Source organism: Microchirus variegatus (assembly GCF_963457635.1).
Source record: "Microchirus variegatus genome assembly, chromosome: 12".
NCBI classification, from domain to species: domain Eukaryota; kingdom Metazoa; phylum Chordata; class Actinopteri; order Pleuronectiformes; family Soleidae; genus Microchirus; species Microchirus variegatus.
In genome coordinates this window covers 1494538-1513601 of record NC_139813.1, presented here as the reverse complement: position 1 = coordinate 1513601, position 19064 = coordinate 1494538, and the positions used below count along the sequence as shown (strand labels likewise).

General features: G+C 40.0%; 1 protein-coding gene across 1 annotated transcript; it reads right to left on the bottom strand.

The window, feature by feature from the left end:
* Positions 1-1157: 1157 nt before the first annotated feature.
* LOC310935215 (3-oxo-5-alpha-steroid 4-dehydrogenase 2-like) lies at positions 1158-18234 on the bottom strand (the record flags this gene model as incomplete). Its single annotated transcript, XM_083899068.1, is given in 7 exon segments — positions 1158-1224; positions 3217-3367; positions 3661-3762; positions 3854-4017; positions 7252-7304; positions 7307-7520; positions 18089-18234. Coding segments are annotated over 7 exon segments (897 nt in total).
* Between the last annotated feature and the right edge of the window lie 830 nt (positions 18235-19064).

Genomic DNA, 19064 nt, shown 5'->3' with positions numbered 1-19064 from the left:
TAGTAAATCAGGCCCTTAGTGTTAAACATATATACATATAGAATACATGAAAGGCTTCTTGAGGTGACACGTCACACATGATGGGGATCAAAGAAGAAAGAATCATATTGGGGGCGTGGCCTGAGGAGGACGGTTGATGATCATCAAAGTACAGACAGAAAATACCTCATTCAGATACGTTGTTGTTGTTTTTTCACTCGATCAGTTCTGGAGAATTCAAATTATATTTCTATTTCATTTGAATGTTTCTTTCACAGAGACGATACATACAACATTAGCACAGAAAATGGTTCAATGTGATGCAGATAAGATGTGAAGCTTCAGCTAATGTGCGGTCTTTGTCCCTGGTCAGGCTTTAGATTAGAATCAAATATTGTGAATAGAATAAATGCAGTGATACAAAGGCAGTGGATAATACAAATACACAAATTTCACTTGAATGGATGGAGCATACTTAGAAAGTACAGGTACTCCAAAAAACGACTTAGGCCTGAAAGGGTTAGAAAGTACAAGTACTCAAAAAAACTACTATGGCCTTACAGGGTTAGAAAGTACAAGTACTCTAAAAAACTACTATGGCCTTAAAGGGTTAGAAAGTACAAGTACTCCAAAAACTACTAAGGCCTAAAAGGGTTAGAATGTACAAGTACAAGTACTCAGAAAAATTACTTAGGCCTTAAAGGTTTAGAAAGTACAAGTACTCATGTACTGTCCATAAATGCTCAAATCAAAACATTCATGTCATCATGTATATTCGTAGGCCGTCAACATACTGAAGTACAACTGAAGTACACACTGAAGTACAACTGGAGTACATACTCGCAGAGTACACGAGTACGATCTCTTCAGTTAGTACAGCAGCTACTTCCTTGTTCTAATGTTTGAATGGCGGGAGACGCCAAGTACTTAAGCCTCATTACCGCCACCCACAGACTGTTGATAAATGAACATATAAAATACTTAAATACATATATATTGTTATTATTTTCACATTTTAAATATTTAACTTCATGTATTAATTTAACAGTGTAATTATTGACTGAACTCTGAGAGGGTTTGTTCAGTTCCACTTTATTCACAGACACTGAGGTTTTTGTGTTACAAGCTGCTGTGACAACATGTGCTGTGGTGACATTTAGGCCCCTCCCACCTCAGGGTCACAGTATGAAGGGGATCAGAGCTTTCCTGCAGCGAGGATAGTCTTCAAACCTCTGCTGGTAGTCTCTGTGGAGAAGACAGGAAGTAGATCCTCAGGTGAGGCGCTGGGACAGAGCATGACTCAGCAGTTAGTGACGCGCAGAGCGTGACTCAGCAGTTAGTGATGCACAGAGCGTGACTCAGCAGTTAGTGACGCACAGAGCGTGACTCAGCAGTTAGTGACGCACAGAGCGTGACTCAGCAGTTAGTGACGCACAGAGCGTGACTCAGCAGTTAGTGACGCACAGAGCGTGACTCAGCAGTTAGTGACGCACAGAGCGTGACTCAGCAGTTAGTGATGCACAGAGCGTGACTCAGCAGTTAGTGACGCACAGAGCGTGACTCAGCAGTTAGTGACGCACAGAGCGTGACTCAGCAGTTAGTGACGCACAGAGCGTGACTCAGCAGTTAGTGACGCACAGAGCGTGACTCAGCAGTTAGTGACGCACAGAGCGTGACTCAGCAGTTAGTGACGCACAGAGCGTGACTCAGCAGTTAGTGACGCACAGAGCGTGACGCAGTTAGTGACGCACAGAGCGTGACACAGAGCGTGACTCAGCAGTTAGTGACGCACAGAGCGTGACTCAGCAGTTAGTGACGCACAGAGCGTGACTCAGCAGTTAGTGAAGCACAGAGCGTGACTCAGCAGTTAGTGACGCACAGAGCGTGACACAGAGCGTGACTCAGCAGTTAGTGACGCACAGAGCGTGACTCAGCAGTTAGTGACGCACAGAGCGTGACTCAGCAGTTAGTGACGCACAGAGCGTGACTCAGCAGTTAGTGAAGCACAGAGCGTGACTCAGCAGTTAGTGACGCACAGAATGTGACTCAGCAGTTAGTCACACACAGTGCGTGACTCAGCAGTTAGTGAAGCACAGAGTGTGACTCAGCAGTTAGTGAAGCACAGAATGTGACTCAGCAGTTAGTGAAGCACAGAGTGTGACTCAGCAGTTAGTGAAGCACAGAATGTGACTCAGCAGTTAGTCACACACAGTGCGTGACTCAGCAGTTAGTGAAGCACAGAGCGTGACTCAGCAGTTAGTCACACACAGTGCGTGACTCAGCAGTTAGTCACGCACAGAGCATGACTCAGCAGTTAGTGAAGCACAGAGCGTGACTCAGCAGTTAGTGACGCACAGAGCGTGACACAGAGCGTGACTCAGCAGTTAGTGACGCACAGAGCGTGACTCAGCAGTTAGTGACGCACAGAGCGTGACTCAGCAGTTAGTCACGCACAGAGCATGACTCAGCAGTTAGTGAAGCACAGAATGTGACTCAGCAGTTAGTCACACAGTGCGTGACTCAGCAGTTAGTGAAGCACAGAGCGTGACACAGAGCGTGACTCAGCAGTTAGTGACGCACAGAGCGTGACTCAGCAGTTAGTGACGCACAGAGCGTGACACAGAGCGTGACTCAGCAGTTAGTGACGCACAGAGCGTGACTCAGCAGTTAGTCACGCACAGAGCATGACTCAGCAGTTAGTGAAGCACAGAGCGTGACTCAGCAGTTAGTGAAGCACAGAGTGTGACTCAGCAGTTAGTCACACTCAGTGCGTGACTCAGCAGTTAGTGAAGCACAGAGTGTGACTCAGCAGTTAGTGAAGCACAGAGCGTGACACAGAGCGTGACTCAGCAGTTAGTGACGCACAGAGCGTGACACAGAGCGTGACTCAGCAGTTAGTGACGCACAGAGCGTGACTCAGCAGTTAGTGACGCACAGAGCGTGACACAGAGCGTGACTCAGCAGTTAGTGACGCACAGAGCGTGACTCAGCAGTTAGTCACGCACAGAGCATGACTCAGCAGTTAGTGAAGCACAGAGCGTGACTCAGCAGTTAGTGAAGCACAGAGTGTGACTCAGCAGTTAGTGACGCACAGAGCGTGACTCAGCAGTTAGTGAAGCACAGAGTGTGGCTCAGCAGTTAGTGAAGCACAGAGTGTGACTCAGCAGTTAGTGAAGCACAGAGTGTGACTCAGCAGTTAGTGACGCACAGAGCGTGGCTCAGCAGTTAGTCGCGCACCTGTGGTGGTGGAGCGCTCTGGGCCCGATGGAGCAGACGGTGAAGAAGGCGAAGGCGAAGGCGGGGAAGGTCCACGCCGCTACAGCGTAACCACACCACTCCACGATCTCCCCGAAGAAGTTTGCACCGGACACAAACTCAAACATCCCACCTATAACAGGAAACAGGAAGTCCAGGACCAGTTTGACCCTGTTCACTCTGTGGGACACTGTTCAAATGGTGTGAATCTGTATCAGGTGTAAATGGTGACCTGGTGTGAATGAGGATCAGGTGTTAATGAGGATGTGGTGTGAATGGTGATCTGGTATGAATCTGGATCTGGTGTGAATGAGGATGTGGTGGGAATCTGGATCAGGTATGAATCAGGAACTGGTGTGAATGGGGATCTGGTGTTAATCAGGTGTGAATGAGGATCTGGTGTGAATGGTGATGTGGTCTCAGTACCGTAGGGGATCCTGTAGACCACCTCTCCAGGTTTCCTCAGGTTGCGCAGGATGTGGTCGCTGTGGACGTTGATGCTCAGACCGAGGACAAACAGAAGGAGACCTGAAGGTAAAGAGGACAGGACAGACAGGACATGTCTTCAAGTGTGGACAGCTGTGCTGGGGTCAAAGGTGAAGTGAGTCATGTGACTGACCTCCAGTCTGCCTCACTCTGCTGCTCCAGCTGTGATGGAAGTGTGTGCAGTGAAGCAGGTGATGACTCTGCAAGAAACCGTTGACTGAGCAGAAGATGGTCGCCTGGACAACCGTCTTCAGGGGGAGGGGCCTCCCTCTGGTCAGGGGGGCGTAGATACAACTCCTGACAGACACATGGACACTGAGGTCAGGAGCTTCACTGAGGTCAGGAGGTCACTTAGGTCAGTGAGGTCAGGTGGTCACTGAGGTCAGTGAGGTCATTGAGGTCACTGAGGTTAGTGAGGTCAGGAGGTCAGTGAGGTCACTGAGGTCACTGAGGTCAGGAGTTCACTGAGGTCAGTGAGGCCACTGAGGTCAGGAGGTCACTGAGGTCAGTGAGTTCACTGAGGTCAGTGAGGTCACTGAGGTCAGGAGGTCACTGAGGTCACTGAGGTCACTGAGTTCACTGAGGTCAGTGAGGTCACTGAGGTCAGGAGGTCACTGAGGTCAATGAGGTCACGAGGTCACTGAGGTCAGGAGTTCACTGAGGTCAGGAGGTCACCATCACTCTCCACAGTCACACACCCTGTCACTGTGTGTTCATGGTCACATGATGTCAGTTAAAGTTTCATCATGTGCTGACATGAATGTTAGGAATGTTTGTCGACAACAAAAGACTCTCCTATACAGGAAAAACCACTCTCACACACACTCACACACACACACACACACACACACACACACACACACACACACACACACACACACACACACCAAAGTCCATAGAGAAAATCAGTGATTTTAACATCACAGCACACACAGGAGTTGTTGAAGTTCGGTAAAGTTGTAAAGATATTCACAGATTCTGACTTTCGGCTTCAATAGCTTGTAAACGAAATGTTCTATAAACACAAGCGTAGTCTCTTCTCAATCAGAATTGTGTACTCAACGAGCTACAGTAACATTTTCATCCAGCAGACCTAAATTCCGGGCTGGAAGATTATTCTCTATGCGCAGTGACAGCGAGACGGGTGTGAGGCGAGTGCCCAGGGACCGTCTACAAATTGCAACACAAGAGCAAGATGCTGCAAACAAAAATCAATAACTCCACTGTTATACAGTACAGAGACTCCAAAATGAGTACACACACCAAGGGTCTCCTCATGGTCATATTACAACAGCTGTTTTGTCAAAATGTGCCTTTTTTGAATATTGGAGATTTTTTTATTGGTATAAATCAGTAATATCTAACAATATTAATCAATAACGCCACTGTTATACATTACAGAGACTCCAAAATCACTACACACACCAAGGGTCTCCTCATGGTCATACTACAACAGCTGTTTTGTCAAAATGTGCCTTTTTTGAATATTGGAGATTTTTTTATTGGTATAAATCAGTAATATCTAACAATATTAATCAATAACGCCACTGTTATACATTACAGAGACTCCAAAATCACTACACACACCAAGGGTCTCCTCATGGTCATACTACAACAGCTGTTTTGTCAAAATGTGCCTTTTTTGAATATTGGAGATTTTTTTATTGGTATAAATCAGTAATATCTAACAATATTAATCAATAACGCCACTGTTATACAGTACAGAGACTCCAAAATCACTACACACACCAAGGGTCTCCTCATGGTCATACTACAACAGTTGTTTTGTCAAAATGTGCCTTTTTTGAATATTGGTGATTTTTTATTGGTATAAATCAGTAATATCTACCAATAATAATCAATAACTCCACTGTTATACAGACTCCAAAATCACTACACACATCTATGACCTCCCTATCAACATACTACACCTGCTAATTATGGAAATGATGACTTGGCCTATTTACAATATATATTTTATTGGGGGAAAAAATCAATAGGTTAACTCCTCTTAATCGTAGTGTTTTAAAAATCAGCACAGACAAAATATGTCATCACCATGGTCTCACTACACCTCTATAAACAACTATAAACAATTTTGTTTAAAATTTGGCCTGTGGTCTGGGCAGCATGCATGGGTGCTGCTTAAATCATACAGTGAAGAGATGGCAGAGGTTGTGCCCCAAACTATTACAGCCTTTTGGACTTGCATTCCCATGCATAAAAAAAATCATGAAATGCATTGCCAAAACCATCTATAAAAGTGTTTTTGTCTCTATCCAAGTTCAGTGTGGTTGTTGGTGTAATATACTGTAAGTACATATAATGTAGTTGCACTCATGGGTCATTTTGTATCTATAAGCACAGAACTATATTTGTATATGCATTTAACTTAGTACAGTCATAAACTGTTAATTACAAAGCTGGTTAAGCTGACTGTCAACCCTGTAATGATAACATGTTGCCACTCAACTGGTAATTTGTAATGTTCCTCTTTTAACAACCTGAATATTGACCACCCCATCCCTAAAAAGCCATTTACAGTTTTTTGATGTGATATGATGACTGCTCGTTCAATGTAATTTGGTTATATTAGTTCATACATAAAAATTCACCTAAATTGTTTAGAATTAATTTTGTCCAAAATAAGAGGTGTAGTGTGACCATGGGAAGGTCATCATTGACTGAGGTGAGTTTGATGACTACAATGTACAGTGGCAAAGTGATTGAAAATTATTTCACAGAAAAATTCAGCAAAATTGTTTAAAAACAATGTTGTCCAAAATAAGAGGTGTAGTGAGACAAGTCATCATTTCCATAATTAGCAGGTGTAGTATGTTGATAGGGAGGCCAAAGATGTGTGTAGTGATTTTGGAGTCTGTATAACAGTGGAGTTATTGATTATTATTGGTAGATATTACTGATTTATACCAATAAAAAATCACCAATATTCAAAAAAGGCACATTTTGACAAAACAGCTCTTGGAGTATGACCATGAGGAGACCCTTGGTGTGTGTAGTGATTTTGGAGTCTCTGTACTGTATAACAGTGGAGTTATTGGTTTTTGTTTGCAGCATCTTGCTCTTGTGTTGCAATTTGTAGACGGTCCCTGGGCACTCGCCTCACACTCGCCTCACACTCGTCTCGCTGTGCATAGAGAATAATGTTATTCTTCCAGCCCGGAATTCAGGTCTGTTGGATGAAAATGTTACTGTAGCTCATTGAGAACAATTCTGATTGAGAAGAGACTACGCTTGTGTTTGTAGAACGTTTCGTTTACAAGCTATTGAAGCCGAAAGTCCGAATCTGTGAATATCTTTCCAACTTTACCGAAGTAGTTGTTGATTGTTACAATGTCTGATTTTAGTGAATTCAGCTTTTAAAATATTTACTATAGACTTAACTCAGTGACACAAAGTGACCAAACGAGGCAGCAGAGGACCAGCAGCTCCTGTGTCCCTGTGAGCTAAAATCACTGGTTTTCTCTATGGACTTTGGTGTGGGAGAGTGAGTGGTTTACAGACCCTGACCTGTAGAAATAATGAAGCATGAAGGTGCAGAGCAGCAGCGTCCTCCCGGTCCCGGTCCTGGTCCTGATCTGGTCCTTATCCTGGTCTGATCCAGTTCCTCCTCCTCCTGCAGGAGCAGCAGCGGCAGCAGCAGAGACGGAACCTCCTGCAGGAACCAGCCCAGTTTGGCTGAACAGCAGCGAACACCTTCACACGTGTAACGACCGTACGCCGTGTGTTCACGCCGCTGATGACACAGGTAGGCCACGCCCCCAACCACCAGAGACCAGCTGAGGGTTAGGGTTAGAGAGAGAGGAGGAGAGAGGGAGGAGAGAGAGGAGGAGAGAGGGAGGAGGAGGAGGAGAGAGGGAGGAGAGAGGAGGAGAGAGGGAGGAGAGAGGAGGAGAGAGAGGAGGAGGAGAGGAGAGAGAGAGGAGAAAGGGAGGAGAGAGGAGGAGAGAGGAGGAGAGAGAGGAGGAGGAGAGGAGGAGAGAGAGGAGAAAGGGAGGAGAGAGGAGGAGAGAGGAGAGGAGGAGAGAGGAGGGGAGAGGGAGGAGAGAGGGAGGAGAGAGGAGGAGAGAGAGGAGGAGGAGAGGAGGAGAGAGAGGAGAAAGGGAGGAGAGAGGAGGAGAGAGGAGAGGAGGAGAGAGGAGGGGAGAGGGAGGAGAGAGGGAGGAGAGAGGAGGATAGAGGGAGGAGAGAAAGTTGACTGTTTATCGACTTTATTTTCTAGTGGTGCAAAGGATCATCATTGATCCGTGATCCGTTCGGATCAATTATTTCGGTTCGGCACGCGTATGATCTGCGGATGATTTATGAAAAACAAACTTGTGCGCATGTTAGCCCATTAACCGAGCTAAAGCTATCACAAACACTATCTGTGTGTTTATAGGTGCAGACATGAGGCCATGTTCAGTTGTGCAAAACGAGGCTTTAAACACTTGCTCAAAGTGCTTGAGCCACGTTACAACATCCCGTCGCGCACACACTTCAGTGATCTTTATGAGCAGGAGAAGAAAAAAGTTGTGGATGAACTTTCCCGAGCACCGTCTGTTGTCCGGTGCTGCAGACACGCCCCCTTTATGAGAGTCACACAGACACTCATCTTGTGCAGGTACTGACTCAGGTACTGACATAGGCAGGTACTGACTCAGGCAGTGGAGGAATGGAAGATAAAGAGGTCCACTACTAATATCCCAGTCACAACTGATAATGCCAAAAAATAAATAAATACAATACAATACAAATTAATGCAGTGAATGAGGCAGGACTGGGCCCACAGATAGGTTTGCACATGTAGTGAATTTGAATTTGAAAAGGAAGGAGATACCTTCTGTTGTTGCAACTTTAAGTTGTTTTTCATTAATTGTGTTGAAAAAGAAGATATTATGCCTTGTGCACTTTAAGTTGATTTTATATTTTTTAATTGAATAATTTAAAAGTGTTAATAAACGAGTTAATTTTTCTATTTATTTTTTTTTATTTTTTTTATTTTTTGCTGATCTGAAAAATGATCCGATCCGTGACTCTGATCCGAGGAATGATCCGAGCCGTGAGTTTTTTGATCCGTTGCACTCCTAATATTTTCTAAACTTCAGAATATTATAGTGAAGTTAACTTGGTTTAAACTGAAAAGTATAAACAAAAGTCTAAGAATAAGTACTTTAATACTACAACTTATACTTGTACTTTAATACTACAGCTTATACTTGTACTTTAATACTACAGCTTATACTTGTACTTTAGTATATACTTTTGACTTCTTTCTGTCACAAAGTACAGAATAAGGTCAAGACATTGAGTTGTGCTTCCATTTAATTTAGCTTTAGTGAGGTGTGTATATACAGTGGTATGCTAACGTTTGGGCACCCCTGTAAATGTTGATGATTTTCCTTTATAAAGCATTGGTTTGGAAGAAATGTCAGTTAAATATATCATATAGGAGACAAACTGATATTTGAGAAGTGAAATAAAGTTTATATGATTTACAGAAAGTCTGCAAGAATTATTAAACAAAATTAGACATGTGCATACATTTAGGCACCCTTGTCATTTTATTAATTTCAATACCTTTAGCACTAATTATTGGAACTCAAAATTGGTTTGGTAACCTCAGTGACCCTTGACCTCCATACACAGGTGAATCCAATCATGAGTAAAGGTATCTTAGGAGGTCAACTGTAAGTGTTTCTCCTCTTTGCATCTTCTCTGTAGAGTGACAACATGGGAGCCTCAAAACAACTCTCAAATGACCTGAAAACAGTGTGCGAAATACCCATTAATAATCAGTGTGGTCCCACCTCCCATTTGTTGCGCAATACTGTTTCACCTCCCCAGGTGCCACGCTGCAGTATTGGCTATTTTCCCTGTCAGATGTTGGCTTGTGTGGCCTTTTCCATAATGAAAGCAATTCATTAAAACATTAAAAATACAAAATTAAAATAAAATGATTTACATTTTGTCTGGTTATAAAGGATAAGTAAACATGCAAAGTGTATTATGTATGTAGATCATATATGTAAAACTAAAATGACAAAGATCTTTGGGAGAAAAAACATGTTTTTCAATGACACTAACATGTTTAAACTAGGGCTGAACCATTATGGCAAAAATATTAGTCACAATTATTTTTGACTGATATTGAAATCATGATTAATAGACACAATATATTTATTGTGAGTATTTATTGAACCACCAAAACTCAACTTTAAATATAATTTAAAAGAACAGCCAGAAATACATTAGTAACAAACAAAACAATAATAATAATTATAGTAAATTAAAATAATGATAGCAATAAAAACAAAAAATAAACAATCTACTTGAACTGCTGCACAACTTGCAAACATTTACAACAGACAAAACACACTAATAGTCTCTGTTATCTCTTGATGTCTGTGGACGTGGTGGGATATTATGGGATGGCACTGTAAAGAGTGTCCTTAATAGAGGACTGTGTTGGTGCTGACTGACAAACTTTATCACCTGGTCATAGACACTTTATGACTGAACTTTAAGTGACTGAATAAATTGGTCGTGTTGCCTTCAGGAGCAACAACACGACAGCACCAGAAACTTTGCAAAAAAATTCCTTTTACTGGACGTCCGTCAAATTGAAAAAATTTCCAGTTAACTGATATTGTCCTACATTTGTTACCTTTCTGTTGTGTTTTCAAATGTTCCCTTCTCATATTATTGATCCACACACGTCCCTCACTAGCTGCATCTGCACGTAACACTGGTGCATTCAAGGTGTTTTTCTAGCATATAAATTTACATACACGCCGCGCCGTGCGGTGCATTAATCGTTTTTCTACGATTATAATCTTTTTATGATCTCTGCTGACTTTCTGAGTCTTCTTCTGACGTGTGTAGTTGTAGTTCTGGGGTCTGTTTCACAAAGCAGGTTCAACAAACTCTGAGTCTAACCCTGAACTCTGAGTTGATCTACTCTGAGATAGGAAACTCTGAGTTTTCGGTTTCAGAACAGCTGATTTGAGTTAGTTTGTTCAACTCAGAAAGTTTCACCTCGAGTTAAGCGCGTGCACCACAAGTATAAAAAGACAGCATGAATGGAGCCCCGTTTCAACGAGTCACCATGACAACGAGGAAGCGGAGGGTGACGTTATTCACCCACTGGAGTTGAAAATATTAATGCGTGAGTTTGAGCATGTTTTAGAAGGAAGTGTAACAGCAGCAAAAGAGAGGGAGATGGTGTCTGAGAGAACACTGCTGCTGATGAGGAAGTTTAAATGTTGTCCTTTGCACAATCACAATAATATTACAGGGGGAAACTGCTTGAGTTGTAGATTATTAATTTATTTATTTAGGTGTTATCCCGCGGGGGAGAAGCGCAGTTGGCAGCAATTTAAGATGAAACATAAAAACATTGTTCAAACAGGTAAAACCTCGGTATAATCTCATGGGATTAACCTCATTTTGATCATGTTTTACATAAAGTAAATATGAAGTGGCTGTTTGATTGTACAGTTGTTTTATCCCCAACATAATGATGTTTTCACACATAAATGACTTTTCATTCTTTATATCACGTTCAAGTGCTCTGCATCTATGACGTTGTATAAAAGAAAAATTGTAAAATTGTAAGTAAAAAAAATAATTGTAAAAAACCGCAGCGCAACACACAATTTCTGCTGTGATGTGAGAGCGTGACTCCGGTTGTTAATGTTGTAAATGTAAGGACAGATTAGGTCATGTATGTAAATGATGAACTGTGACGTGAAACAGTTACGCTCTAAAAGAAAAGTGTGTGGAAATGTAAGAACATCTATGAGGTCTGATAATCATCTCCTGAAGAATATTTAATTCTCTGCGCAGTAATGCTGCACCTTCATCCACAGGATCACTGTCAAAAGGACATGGTTGTGAAAATAGTCTCCACCTAATATAACTTCTAATGTAAACGCAGAACAGACGCAGAACTATACTACGCCAAAACTCTGCTGACTGAATGAATGAGGAAATCAAATACCGTGTGTGTCTGAAAGGTCTGGGTACTAAAGTATAATCCGTTTTTTTCACAATACCAACAAACGAGAGCACGGAAATGTCCTTGTTTCGTATTCAAACCAAATATGAACAAACGGAAACAGCGCCCCTTTTTCCTTTTTCCGTAACCAAAATACGGAAAAACAAAAGAAACAAAACAAAATAACGGCACAAATTTGTTTTTTGCAAATTCCTTCTTTTGTTTTTTGTTTCTTAATTCTCGAGGGTTAGGGTTAGGGTTGGGTTAGGGTTAACCCCCAGACCGGAAGCGGAAGTGAAGTGTAAAAACTTCAAAATAAAAGCGTGCTAATTTATTTTCATACAGATTATATACCATTCTCTTTATACACTGTAATGTAGTACATGTATTTTCGTGAAAAGTGAAACTATAACAGCTGGTTGTTTGGGAGAAGGACATGTAGGCTATAATTATTATTTTAGCTGAGTGTGTGAATGGATATTGTAGAAAACGTTTACCCTGCCGAAATAAGCTAGCATCTAATGTCACCAGCAGAGGTCGCCATCAGCCGCAGTCAAGACAGACATGGCTTCAAATTCCAATAATAGTGTTAATAATTATTTGAAAATCAAAACTTGTGATTAAGTTATGATGACTTCAGCGTCAATGTTTAGCCACAAGGTGGCGCCCGCATCCACCCAGGGATTTATTATGTTTTGTCTTATAGCCTATAACCCTGTATGATTTGGAATACAAATATGCTGAGATGGAGCTATAGTATGTAAACTGGCTCATGACAGGTCATCTGGAATACAAAGCAAACGTACCTGTCTCAAATGGATCAACATCTATGGAAGTCTTGTATTGTCGTCCCAGGGCAAAATACAGTAATGTAATAATATATATTTTAGATGCATAGTAATTATTGAATGTTTTTATTATTTAATTAAGGGTTTTCTTATTCACGATCAACATCAACATCATGTGTTGAGAGCCTGTTGGCATTCTTGGGTTCCCTCTCTCCTTGACACAAGGTGACCTTTTCCTCTTGACTTCTGTCTAAAAGTGCATTTGTCAAATGAAAATGACTTACTTACTTAATTACTGAACTGATCACAACACAATATTACTAAATGGAAGAGTTTATAACAGAGGGAACACAACTGAACTTGAAAGTGAATAAGAAAACCCTTAATTAAATAATAAAAACATTCAATAATTACTATGCATTTAAAGATATATATTATTTATAACATTACTGTATTTTGCCCTGGGACGACAATACAAGACTGAGATGTGCATCAGATGACCTGTCATGAGCCAGTTTACATACTATAGAACCATTTCTCATATTTTAACATATTTGTATTCCAAATCATACAGGGTTATAGGCTATAAGACAAAACATAATAAATCCCTGACTGAAATCATTATAACTTAATCATAAGTTTTTAATTCAAATTTAATTCAAATGATTATTAAAACTATTATTGGAATTTGAAGCCATGTCTGTCTTGACTGCGGCTGATGGCGACCTCTGCTGGTGACATTTCTGGCTTATTTCGGCAGGGTAAACGTTTTGTACAATATCCATTCACACACTCAGCTAAAATAATAATTATAGCCTACATGTCCTTCTCCCGAACAACCAGCTGTTATAGTTTCACTTTTCACGAAAATACATGTACTACATTAAAGTGTATAAAGAGAATGGTATATAATCTGTATGAAAATAAATTTTGTTTTGTTTCTTTCGTTTTTCCGTATTTTGGTTGAATACGAAACAAGGAAAAAGGGGCGCTGTTTCCGTTTGTTCATATTTGGGTTGAATACGAAACAAGGAAATAGGGGCGCTGTTTCCGTTTTTTCATATTTTGGTTCAATACAAAACAAGGAAATTTCCGTGCTCTCGTTTGTTGGTATTGTGAAAAAAACGGATTATACTTTAGTACCCGGACCCGTCTGGTGGACAAGTTTGATATTACATGTAAGGTCAAATCAGGTTAATCGCTGCTTGATTCTTCACTCGCCCTCCAGTGGACAAAAGTGTTACTACATGTAAGGTCAAATTTGATTTATGGATGGTAAATTATTTAGACTGCCCCCTGGTGGACAAACATGTAATTACATGTAAGGTCAAATTTGATTATTGGCTGAGAAATTATTTAAATTGCCCTCTAGTGGACAAACGTGTCATTACAAGTAAGGTGAAATTTGATTGATGGATGGTAAATTATTTAGACTGCCCTCTGGTGGATGAACATGTAATTACATGTAAGGTTAAATCTGATTATTGGCTGAGAAATTATTCAAACTGCTCTCTAGTGGACAAACGTGTCATTACAAGTTAGGTCAAATCAGGTTTATCGCTGCTGGATTCTTCAGACTGCCCTCTGGTGGACAAACGAATTATTACAAGTAAGGTCAAATTTGATTTATGGATGCTCAATTATTTAGACTGCCCTCCTGTGGACAAGTTTGACATTACACCTAAGGTCAAATCTGATCTATTGATGTTTGGTTGTTTAGACTGCCCTCTGGTGGACAAAAGTGCTACTACACAGAGGTGAAAATATAATTCACATATACAAAATATTGTAGGCTGCCCCCAGTGGACAAATATATCTTTGGAAGTATAATTTGATATGACTTTGGCTGACGAATTATTTAGACTGCGCTCCGGTGGACAAACGTGTTATTACAAGTAAGGTCAAATTTGATTCATGGATCCTCAATTATTTTGACTGCCCTCCAGTGGACAAGTTTGACATTACATGTAAGGTCAAATCTGATCTATTGATGTTGGGTTGTTTAGACTGTCCTCTTGTGGACAAAAGTGTTATTGCACAGAAGTGAAAATAACATTCACATTATACACAATAATGTAGACTGCCCCCAGTGGACAAGTATATCTTTGGAAGTATAATTTAATATGACTTTGGCTGATTAATTATTTAATCTGCCCTCTAGTAGTGGGTTCAATATTTTTAATAAACTTTTAAATCAGTGAAATTAATCTTTGACACTGCCCTCCAGAGGGCAATTAGGTTAGGGTCAGCATGACATGATGGGTTTCATCCATGGCTGCTGAAGAGTTAGAAATGAGCTGTAATAAACTACAGTCACTGGGGGATAACAGAGTATTTAAAGTCCACTTAAGTCTTATCACTTATGGTGCTGGTAAAGAATTAAATGATAAAACTTGAATTATTACAGAATTATGTATCACATCATTTTGACACTGTTTTACCATCTTTTGTCAAATGTTTCACAGTCAAAATGTGATTTATTTTAGACATTTATTTCCTTCACTATTAACATTTCACAAAGCATTATGGGTAATGGATTGGTTCACATGTCGACCATAAAACAGAAGAAATCCACTTTATATTTTATTTATAAGTTTATAATGGGAGTTATTTAAGTTTATATAAGTGTGTTTACTTATTTACAGTATTTTATTGCTCTATATATTTATATTGTATTATAATGTGGGTTCTTTACAATGTAATGTTTATTTTTTTACTAAGTGTTTTTAAAGTTATTTACATTTATATTTTCACATCATATATTGATTGTTCAGGTACAGGGTTCTTCAGCAGCTTTCAATCATTCAGCTAAACGTAATGACACTTTTGTCCACCAGAGGTCAGGTTTTCACAGCTCTTCAGTTTAATGATGAATTATTATTATTATTTTTTTATTTTTTTATTTTGCAATTCGACAATACAATAACAATACAAGACAGACAAACAACAAACAACAAACAAAAAAACAACAGCATTTGTGACTTTGTGTGTGTGTGTGTGTGATATGAGAGTAAGAAACATCTAATAATATCTAATAATATTAATAATAATGATAATAAATATTATAATTGTCAGACAGGAAAGTGGGAATCATAATAACAGAAACAAAAAAATTAAAATAATAAGAATAAGAAAAAAAGTAGACACAAAAGAGCTAAAACGAAATACAATAATACAAACTTTTTTTTGTTAATATAATTTTGCAATTATAATAATACGAATAATATCAATAATAGAAAATAACAACCATATTCAATATTACAAAAAATGATGAGTAACAATAATAATAATATGGGTGGAGTGGAAGTCTCTAAATTCATGGACTCCCTCGGATTCCTCCCAGCCTGTATCCCCACAAACTGGGACGGACTGAATGCAGCACAACACCTTACCCTATGTTTAGATGTATATATAGTCTTAATTATTTACTTAATATGTTTTACTATTGTTATCACCATTACTACCATTATTACTGTTATCATCATTATTACCATAGCACTATATTTCTCTGACATATGTGCTTTCTAATGTTGTGCATTAAAAACCAGGAGAGGAGTTGTCATGAAGTATAATTTGATGTGAGTCCCCTTTCTTCTTCCTAAACTAGTGTGATGTGCATTAAAAAAGGTGATGTGCTGTCTGAAGACAGACCTGGGCAGAGAATCGGAGGAGAGGAGATCACAGGTCAGCGCCCGACAAGCGCGACCCAAGTGATAAATAGTAATAAATAAATAAATAAGTATAAATAATAATAAACACAATAATATTAATCATAATAGTGTGCTAATAATAAATAAGTAATAAATAAATAAATATAAATAATAATAAACACAATAATATTAATCATAATGGTGTGCTTAAAAAACAAACAAAAAAAACCACAACAACAACAACAATAATAATAATAAAAAATAATAAAGAAAAATATTGAGGCGTCAAAGAACTGAAGTGAATGATGTTGTGGCTGGTATGTGGCATATTATGATTGTAGTAAAGTGATGAATGATAACAGGGTTATGATTATAGTCAGAGGAGTTTGTATTTTCTAAGGAGATGTCGTCTGCAAGTAGGTTTTTCCAGTGTATGATGTGTATGGAGTTCAGAGACTTCCAGTTCATGGGGATAGTTTTCTTGGCAATGGTCAGCGCCACTAGAAGTGAACGGGTGTTTATTTTGTCAAGTTTTATTGTAGATAGGTCTCCTCATGAACAGTGAAGGGGAAAGTGGGATGTGGCAGCCCATGATCTGGGATAATATTTCTCCAGAAGTGGTCTTTCCAGATGATGAGAAGCCCATTTGTTGCATTTTGTGTCCAGTCAAATGAGTTCTATGAAGGATTTTGTATTGTATGAGTTGTGGAATTTGTTGTCATGGAGAAAATGTTCTGGCAGATTTGGGGCCAGAAGTCGGTATCAGGAGCAATGGAGAGGTCAGTTTCCGAAGGTAAGGAGGGCGATGTATCTGCCTGTGATAATAATTTGTATATTTTAGATCAAAGTTTTTTTGAGAAGGAGATGTTAATGAATTTAGAGGCTGACGGGGGGAGGTCTAAGTTTATATTCTTGTTTTTCATTGTTGATTGAATGGATGATGAAACCTGTAGGTATTGTAAAAATTGATGGCTCCTGATGCCAAACTTCTGGACCTGGTGAGGGAATGGAACCAGGATGTTATTATTGAAAATATGTTTGAGGTGGGGCCCACGGTTGGTGTAGTGGTTAGCACTCTTGCCTTTGCAGCAAGAAAACCCGGGTTCCTGGGTTCGAGCCCCGTTTGGGACAACTTCGGAACAAGGGCCTTTCTGCAAGGAGTTTGCATGTTCTCCCCGTGTGTGCTAGGGTTTTCTCCGGGTTCTCCGGCTTCCTCCCACAGTCCAAAAACATGCGATATGGGGATTAGGTGAATTGGTCACTCTAAATTGACCGTAGGTGTGAGTGAATGGTTGTTTGTCTCTATGTGGCCCTGCGATGGACTGGAGAACTGTCCAGGGCGTACCCCGCCTATCGCCCAATGTCTGCTGAGATAGGCACAGCACCCCCCGTGACCCTCTGGTGGAGGAAAAAGCGGTAGATAATGGATGGATGGATGTTTGAGGTGAGTAATCCCCTTACATACCCAAGTGCTGATGTATAGTGATTGTTTATTGCTGATGAAGTCCAGGTTGTGCCAGATCGGGGTGAAAAGCGAGGGTGCCAGAGTTAGTAATGTTGTGGAATTTCCACCAGGCTGTCAGGGCTGATGATATTATGGGTGTTTTTTGATAGTTTGGCTTAGGAACGGTAAGTTTGAGAGATGGATGTCTTTGCTAACTGTTTGTTCTATGTATGACCAAGTGCTATCTGACTGGGTGGGATGGGTCCATTTGTAGATATATTGAAGTTGATTTGCTAGTGAGTAATGGTAAAAATTTGGAGCATTGAGTCCGCCTAAACTTTTTGTTTTTGGAGAGTGGCCAGTTAACCCTTATGATGATCAAACATGCTTTATGAAAAATCTCTCTTGGCTGCTTCAGGGTCATAAGTTGGAGCAGGTCTGCAGAGAGTGGTCCATTATGCAGCCTTCTGTGGGGGTTGTTCAGTACTCTGGTCCCTCTCCAGCCTCTCTTGTAGAACAGAACAGTTCTGACAGCTCCTGGCTCCTGAAGGATGGAGGCTGAACCATCAGCTGATGTCCTCCATCCTCCTCCTCAGACATCAGGTCAGTTGTGATGCTCCTGCAGACGTCCATCTCATCCTTGGCTAAAACAGCAGCTGGAAACACAAGTAGTACAATTAGTGCTGCTCCATGTGAAAACAAAACAAACTGGCCTTTAAAGAGTTAAAATGTCAAAAATATTATTAATATTTGATGTGTATATTTCAGGCTGAAGTAGCTTTATAAGACTGACAATTTAAAGTGGAATTTTTTTTAATATATAATGTTTTTATAGCAGTTTTTGGGAAGGAGGAACACTTTAGTAAGTTCTCGCGTTGCTTAGCCATTTTAGGCTCATTTAAGAAACTTCACAATCTTTAAGAAGATTTACCAAAGTTTACCAAAAATGAATTTCCTTTGGAAAATTTGAGATATATCCATTCAACACAGACAAAATGGCTTCACAATTAACAAACCCTAAGCCACGAAAAGGGCCGAGGGTTAAACACACTTACAGAATGTTTCTTATTAAAAGATTTCAATTCTTTTGTTCCATATCTGAGTAAAACAATAATAAAGAGAAACATTGTGAACAGAAAACCATTGTCACGGTGATTCTATACTCTGCTGACAGGGTCAGAGGTCACAGAGTTCAAAGAAATCATTGGATAAATAACAATAATAATAATAATAATAATAAAGATGATGATGATGAACCAGTTTGTTTTAAAGTGAACATCAAAGTGAAGTTTAAAGGCTGTTGTGATGTCGTCATCCTTTCATTCTCATCATGAAAGGATTATAATTTAGTATGTGTCAGGGTTTGTGAATTCAGAGGCTGATGCAAACGTTTATTTACTCCAATTCTTCCACTTTCTAACCTTCAACAAACATCACACCAGCTCTCAGTCAACAGACCCCAG